At 34.8% G+C, this 8,660-nt stretch overlaps 1 protein-coding gene across 1 annotated transcript in view; it reads right to left on the bottom strand.

The window, feature by feature from the left end:
* Window positions 1-369: 369 nt before the first annotated feature.
* The window catches only part of Trpc6 (transient receptor potential cation channel subfamily C member 6), a 102,630-nt gene continuing 94,339 nt past the window's right edge, over window positions 370-8,660 (bottom strand). Inside the window, 3 exon segments of the mRNA NM_001173032.2 lie at window positions 370-698; window positions 1,159-1,234; window positions 2,356-2,439. Coding sequence (NP_001166503.1) covers window positions 547-698; window positions 1,159-1,234; window positions 2,356-2,439 — 312 coding nt within the window. The 3' untranslated portion in view covers window positions 370-546.

Genomic DNA, 8,660 nt, shown 5'->3' with positions numbered 1-8,660 from the left:
TAAGTGTAATGTTTTCAAAGACATAAATGAAAAAGTTTAATATGGATGTAAGCCAATTTTGCACAAATAATATCAGTCTTATTCTTTGGGGCTGAACAGCTTTCTTTAAATGACCACAGATTATTTCCCCCGTATCCCAGGGCTGGAAGTTACCCTCAGCGGATGCACCAAGTAGGCAGAAAGATGCCTGAAGCCACCTTTGGAGGAAAAACACACAAGAAATAATGCAGATCCACAGATCCTTGCCATCTGAGACCCATTCGAGGCAGATATCATCTGGCAACCATATAATCACTATATGACATCCAAAAAAGCAGCTTATAAAACAAGTACTAAATAACTACACAAAATTTTCATCAGAATTCACAATTTTTAGACTAAATAGCGAAATTTAATCACCAAAATATTAGATGCGAGGGCTCCAGATGACAGGGTAACCCAAGTTATCATGTAACCTTTTCTTTTTTCATCTTCAGTTTAAAAAGTCAGAAAACAATATGGCTTCAAGTGAACAAATAAATACGAATTTCCAAGAAAATCTTTTCATTATCTATTGTTTTCTTCTTGCTTTGGTTCTGAGGACAATTTCTCTCCAAGTTTTCTAATCAGTTCTGCGAGATCTTCTGTGTTCTGAGATTTTTCTTCTAGGAGTTCATAGCGGAGACTTGAAATGTCCTGCTTAATTTCCTTTAGTTCCCCTATGAAAAGTAAAAGTGTCGAGAACTCAATTGTAAACATGCAATACAGAGACAACTGATTCCACAAGGATTAAATCAAACATATTGGCATTGGGAGCAGATTTCTAATTTCTCAGGGAAAGGTCTGGTGAGTGAAAAGACAACAGCAAGTGTGCACCAAAGGTCTCCTAGAGTATGTTTAAAAAACAATGGTGAGTGCTGCACAGTTGGAGTAGCAGAACCTCGTGTTTCCCTCCATCTCCTCCAAGCCCCGGTGCCTTTTATCTAGCAGGTGACAGCTGGGAGATACAGCCTGCTTCCTCCTGTTTCGCAGAATTGATTACTGTCAACAGCCTGTTCTGCCTTCCCGGAAGCTCGCCTTTGCCATCCCCAGCCTTCCTGCTCTGCTCTGCTCCAGCTCCACCTCAGGACCCCTGTCGTGGCTCACTTCAGGGCTGGGTTATCCCACCGTTCAACTCACCTTCATTCACCTCATCGCTCTCTTTATCTATCTGGGCTTGCAGCACGTATCTTTTAATGAGCCTCTTCATTATTTTCTAGACAGAGATAAAAGTGATTTCAGTAGTATGTTTACAACAGATCTCTCATTTAAAATCAGGTTTGAGCCTCTACCCTTTAGTAAGTACTCTGGAAATAACGGCTATCAAAGACAAAAGGGATTTTTGGTTGTTTCTTTTTAAAGAAATGTTCATATCACCTGAGCTAATGGCTCAAAACTTAATTCCTGGGAAAGGAGTAGATAGAAAAAAACACCTAACTGTATATACCCACTGTTTGCATTTTATTTGAAAAGTGTTAGAGTAAGGCCCAGTCTTTCCATTAGGCAGATTAAAGATGTGCAGTACTACATGTGGAAGTAGGGAGCTGAGCAGGTGTTTATACCCAGCTCTCACTGCTTCAAGGAATGTAGTTACTTTGGATTTCATAGGAATCGCTGGTTTCACTATAATAAAGCATCTCTAGGTGGGCTTGTGTCCTATGGATGCTACTTTTACTGTATACTTTTTATAAAAATCAGGAGACTCGGCAGGTGTGCAGAATAAACCAATCTTACCACCTAAGCTGGAAATTAAATGCCAATAAAACTTTACATTCAAATATTTACTCTAAAGAAATAATTTGGTGCATAGATAAGCATTTTCATAGTACTATTTGTAATCACAGAAAATAACCCTGAAATGTCCTTCAGTAGTGAATTATTATAATTATCATATACTTATAGAAAAGAATACCATATATCCACAAAAACAATATGAATTTATGTTTCATAGAGTGAAAACTATTACTTATTCTATAAGCAATATTAACTTATTTGCATAATAGAGTATTCACCATGAGTATATAATCTTTATTTCTCAGAGGTAAGATTTGAGGCAAATTTTTCTGTCTTTATTCTTCTGTAAGGTTAGCCTTTTGGAATGAACATACAGACTGTAAGCTACCTGAGTCCAAGATTTTGTCTATTTTTTTATGTCTTCAGCATGTCGAAAGCATTTCACAGATGGTAGTTACTTAGTAAATATTTGTTGAATGAATATATTATTTTGATATTGATAAAAATATTCAATAATTTCATTTTCACTTAGTGAATCACGTAGTTTGAGAATCTAAGTGTTATAAGTAACTAGCCTTACTTTATTTAAATGTTAATACCTACCTGATATTGTCTGGGAGGATTATTGAAACTATTTAAATGGAAATCTTCTGAACTTCTTATGCTTGATTGTTTGTTTTGTCCAAGCTGTAATTTGAAAAGAATCAGAAATTGATTATTTAATTTTTAAATTGTTAATAATGGTGAGATTTTATTAGTTACATACATGAACTAATAAATTATCTTATATATATATATATATATATATATAAATAATCTTGTCCATGCATATAGTGCCATTTCTACTAATTTGCTTAATATCGTGTCTTCCAAGACCAATCAATGACACTTTATGTATCTTCTGACCCTCCATGACTGTAAGAGGATGAGAGAACTCTTAGACTTTATGGGTCTCAATCGTGTTGCTCTAACAGTCAAGCTATAACCTTTCCACAGGTACGACTATAGTTAGCAGAGGTAAGTAAGTTGGAGAAATAATGGCAGTCACCTCAGAAATCCCTTAATGAAGGACCAACAGGCAGCCTGATTAGAACATGTGTCCTAGAGTCTCAGGAAGATCCTGAAGAAACTGCAAGGCAAGACTATTGTGGGACAGAATTCAGCTGCTGAGAAAGCACTAACTAACCATTTTGAACTGGGTCTGTGTAAAAGCACTAAATAAGCCACTTGAATTTAGGCATCTATAGAGCATTCCCATTTTGGAAATACTTTTCAAGTAAAATATCATTATGGCAGCATTTTCCAACAAAGAATTAAAGCAATATACAATCAGCATGATATCACACCATATTAAATGTCGAGGATAACAAAAAATTCATTAATGATTTTCTGGAGAGAAAATAAGAGAAACTGAGAAACACAAGGTAGCTCTAAACCTGTAAGTTTTGAATACAAATTGCCTTCCAGAAGAGAAACTCTTCAAAGACCAAAGATATTCATTGTTTATATTTTCCAATGACATCTTAGTTGCTATAGGTAAAGCTCAGTGAAACTCCATTAAAATCCTTGCTTCAACATCAATGTTTTGATGCTTTTAGTAGGTGGAGTCTAGGGTTTCTCCATCATTACATTATTAACCGCTGGAGCTGGAAAATGCTTTGGTACAAGGCGTCTTCTGTGCACTGTGGTATGATTAGCACATTGTATATCTCTACAAGGTGCCAAATAGTAGAGATAGTGGATCCCTCCCTTGTTGTGACATACAAAAATGCTCCCAATCATATATACTCTTGGGGTTGGGGAGGAAGGCACATCATCTTTCATTGAGAACCACTAACATAAATAAGTGGTTTATGACTAAATATTTATCAATTCATCTATATCATTTTTGTGAATAGTTCTGCTGTAAGTGTGAAATATTGAGATTTTGATGCAAATATATAGCATTTATTCACCAAAAAATCTTTTGACCAGTTTCTAATATATCACAGAAATTTAACAAGTACTTATTCAAAAACTGACCAACACAGAAATGTTAAGGGGGAATTACCTAAATGTGCAAAGATGCATTATTACCACTTGGTGGCAGAAAATCCTAATATATAATTATTTCCATGTCTAGTGACTAATATTGAAAATTTGACAAGTTCGTTGTTAACACTTTTGCACATACAAGGGAAATCAACTTGAAATACAGGCGGCATCTGCACCTTAGCGGCGTGTTTACAGAGTGTGCTGCCAGGTGGCATCAGGAGTGGGAAATGAAGCTGACCGAGCGGATCCCTGTAAACATACTCGTACTCTCCAGCTCTGCAGGCAGCACTATTTCCTTATATATACTTTTCACTACATATTCTGCATATTTTATGCTTTTGCTTTCTGAATTCCCAATAATGAGTTTAATATTAGAAAGAAATGCTTATTTCATCTTGTAGAATCAGAGTGAGGATCCTTCACTTGAAGAACAATTATGCTCCTGTCATTGTGATTTCTTACAGGACTAGGTATAGAAATAGTCCTGGAAGTCTCTGAATTCTCAACAGTATTAAATGCCTAAATCCAGGAACAAGGCAATGAACTTGAAGGTGTAGACACTATATTTAGTCATCAGGAGACGCAGACACAAAAGAAAACTGTTACACTGTGCCTGTTAACTTCATGCTTTGGGGTCAACTAGATGTGTGTTTGAATTCTGCCTTTGTCTCTTATCTGAAATAGGACTTTGGACAAGTCATTTGTCCTCTAACTGCTCAAGTGTCATTACTGTAGAGAAAGAAAAGTATCTATTACATGGCGTTAGGTCTATTTTACCACCAGCTATAACCTAGTCAATGTGTTCTCCAGAAACTGCCAAACATTGCTTTTACTGATGTGCCCAGCCCATCCAGGGAATAAAATATTCAGTGATCTTTACAGCTAAATGAGCATTATAACCTCCAAGGTCTTATTTATTAAAATATACATTTCTAAGACATAGTGCCAGATTTGGACTTGAGAGCCAGAGAAGAGCATTAGGAATTTGCACAAAAACACACGAAGATGTAGCCCTGGTAAAATAGACACAGTTGAAATCACTAGTTTTTGTGATCATATCACCTGATTTTTAATAGCCTCTGCCTTAGACATAGCTAAAAATGATAATTCCTGGCTATATAGTTAATACAAAAGTTCTTACTCAATCCAGTGCAGAACAGACCAACTCAATAGGGCATAAAAACCTTTATAAAAATCCTCAAAACTGAAGTAATTTTTACCAAAACAGTTCAGTTATTCTGAAAGTTATTTAGTGTTTTTGAGTCTATGTGCACTTCAGGATATGACAGAGACCAACTTTTATTTGTTGAACAGGGAGCTGTTCATAGTGTACATCTGAAGATCTAATGCTAGCAATCACCAATGCCAGTGAGCATTCAAGGTGAAAGAAGCTATGAAAGATAATGTAGAGAACTGCTCACCTTTTTTAGAAAATATTTTCTATGACTCATGCTCCTGATTTTTGTGGTGTACCTGGAGCAAATATGAAGGCAGTGTTTGTGTAGCTAAAGGCGTCAACATTCAGAGAGACATTTTGAGTAAAAGAGAAACTTTGTTGTCTTAGATGTCAGGCTTATGAAAAATAATGAGTAAAAACCATGTGAATTCTGTAAGGAAGAATGAGCCATGAGAACTTTTCTAAGTACAAGTCAGGGCCAAAATGTTCTAGTAAGAGCTGATCTCAGTGACACTGGCAAACATGTTTGAAATATACATAGTTGCTTTTAAAAGCATTATTTTTTCTGCCTGGAATACAGTTAATATATCAAGTGTAACCAAGCTTTAGGAAATAACATCTCAAGTTGATCACAAGATCGCATGGCAAGGGAAAATAGACACCTGTGTTGATATGAGCTTCCAGGAATCACACTCCAAGACCGAGAAGTGTGGAATGTGCTCAGATTTATACCTATGGAAGACAAGGGGGGCTGTGAGCAGAAGGCAGAGAGCCTTCAGGCTGTACCCAGCTCCCATGTGAAAGAGGAAGGTAGGAAATGATCTGAGAAATCAGTCTGCCCCAGTGAGGAGCTCTAGAGTAGCACAGAGAGGAGTTCTGTCTGAAAAGAAGTGTCCAGGATGCACAGAGCCTACACAGCCTTGGCAAGAAAACTTCAGGGACCCCAGAGGTTCAGAATCTGGGACAAGAACTGAAAGCAGCGGAGTCTTTAAAGAAGATATGAACAGTGTACCCACATACTCCCACCACATATGACTTCACAAAAGGATCTTTAGACTGTTCAGCTGTCATTGGAATCAACTGGGCCAGATACCACAGCTTCTTACAGTTCCAAAAGTTTATTTTCACCTAGGATTAAAATATGTGATACTGGAAAATATAGTCATCCAAGACTCATTTAAAAGATTCACATTTTTAAATGATTAAAACAAATTTTAAATTTTAAAGCTTTAGGAGAAACTAAAAGGAATATAAAATTATTTGATTTTTATAGATACTGTAGTTTCTATCAAGGAGAAGGCACTTTGATCCTCTTTGAATTTTCTCATATTTGTCTCATGATTTGTTATCATGAGTCCACAATATTTTAAGCATAATTTCTTACTTTAAAATTATATTGTATAAACTGCACTGACCTACATTTGTAAAAACTTTGTGTTATTTGTAACAAAGTAAAAAGAGTCACTTCCGTATAAAGTCGTTTATTATACTTGTATAGTATTCATAATTGAAAGTACCAGTTAGATCTTCTTAACAATTTTGTGTGGTAGACTGTACATTCCAATCAACTCTGTTTTTCAGATGAGAAAACTGAAGTTCAAAGAAGTTAAATGAATTGCTGAAGGTGCAGACATGACACAATACCCCAATCTTCAAAGCATTCACTTCAACACTCTTAGCACATCAATTTCCAAAATAAGAAATGCAGTGAACAGCAAAAGTTTGCCAAACAGACAGAACTTCATGTTTATATGAATTGGTTATATGTAATATTATATATTGCCGACATATTACAGATAGCCAATGCATAATATACACAGTCCATTGAAATGCCTTCCACAAAATTATAGAACTTATTTTTTCCCTTAGACATTTTGGGGATCATGAATGGAAAGTAGGTGGAAAGGCAAAAAACACTTTCTTGAATTGCTCAATAAAGAATCCATTTCATCACTGCAAATGATCTTCATAATACTGAATTATATATGAAAAAATTTAAAGTGTTAGATATTAACTATTTTTTCTGCAACAAAAATAAATCTTAAAAAATCAGTTGTCTACATCCATCCACTTCTTAGTTACTTAGGCTATCATGAATAAGACTAATACTCATAACTTGTTATCCAGAAGAAAACACGGTGGCCATACTGTCAATTGTAACACAATTCTCATGGGTATAAAAAGGACTAACAACATAATACCAAAAGTTCCACATTTTCTTTTTTCTTTCTGTATCACAATATTTAAATATATGAATTAAGTTAAGATTGTAAGATGTCTCATTCACAAGGTTTATCTTTTTTAAATTATTATTAATTATATTACTTGGCACACCTGTCACAAGCAATTTGGAACAACTGATATGTCAAAAAAGGATGCAATTGCAAATATATCTACTACCTAAAGACACTTTTGAAAAATTGTTATGTCATTTTGCCTTGATCAATTTTCTCATGTAACATATGCAACTAATTTAACTCATATAAATAACATAAATGATTAAAGGGATAAATTAGAGTATAAATGTTTTGAGTTGAATATCCTTTTGCAGATAAGCTATTCACCTACTCTTGCTAACATTTTTTCTTTTTTCCTCCTATCTATCTATAGTTCCTAAGCACCCACATAGACAGTGGGTGTCTTTCCACAGACACTTGGTATCAACAATATGAAAATACTAAGAATCAGAGGTGAATAAGACATGGATATCAAGAAGGTCACATTTTCATCAGTTAGCTTGTCTCTTCTTTGTCTAGGGACTGGCTAACATACTACGACCAATATGATTCCACAAAAGAAGTGGAAAGAAAGATACCGACATGTAAGGAGAAGAACATACTTCCCATCATGTACTTTGGTAAGTTTTTTTTCATTTACTTTAATTATTCTTTGAGACTGTAGTAACTACAAGTGAAAAAATCCAAGCCTGAGAAGGCCATAAAATTCATCCAAGTCTATAGCTGGAAAGTAATGGGAAATAAAGATGACTCTGTGAATGTGTGTTTGTGTGTGTGTGTGTGTGTGTGTGTGTGTGTGTGTGTGTATGTATGTATGTATGTGTGCAATACCTATCCTCAAAATACTAATTATCAAAAAAATACTAATTATCTATTTTGCAATTAATGTATTCTAACTTCCAAAATCACTCTGAAATTACAATTTGCCATTATTGTTTCTGTTTATTCCACTCATGAATTCATTTATTTCATATTAGTTTTTCAGGTCCAAACACTTAAATGTTTTAATTTGACTCTTCATTTTCTATCTGTTGTCTTTTTCTAGGACTTTTAGGCCTATTTTAGATCTTGTATCTGTGTCTTCACATCATTTTTAAACTGTTTTGTTTTATTTGATTTTCCTGCTCTTGGTGTTGAAAGAACTTTATAGGTATTAACAGTTTAATATTATAAACAATCCTTTCCTGCTAACACGATTATGCCTGCATCCCACAAATGATTGACAGCCTTAGCGAGGCAGCATTCAAAGTAGAACACATATATAGGTGCATTATAATGATATAAATCACTGATAAAATATTTGAGCTTAATTGTCTGTGTTACTCAAGTGTTCTCCTCAAGATTACCATCGTTAGGACACCAACTGAAAATAGCAGGGTTTTTTCTGTAAAGAGCTATGTAAGAAATATTTTAGGCTTCATTGTTCACATGCAATTTGTTACACTTTCTTTTTTATTTTT

This window comes from Cavia porcellus, unplaced genomic scaffold (assembly GCF_034190915.1).
Source record: "Cavia porcellus strain 051 isolate PalLab524CR breed Dunkin Hartley unplaced genomic scaffold, mCavPor4.1 scaffold_9, whole genome shotgun sequence".
Classification (NCBI taxonomy): Eukaryota; Metazoa; Chordata; class Mammalia; order Rodentia; family Caviidae; genus Cavia; species Cavia porcellus.
The sequence above is the reverse complement of the archived record's forward strand: the minus strand, read 5'-3'. Positions and strand labels throughout refer to the sequence as shown.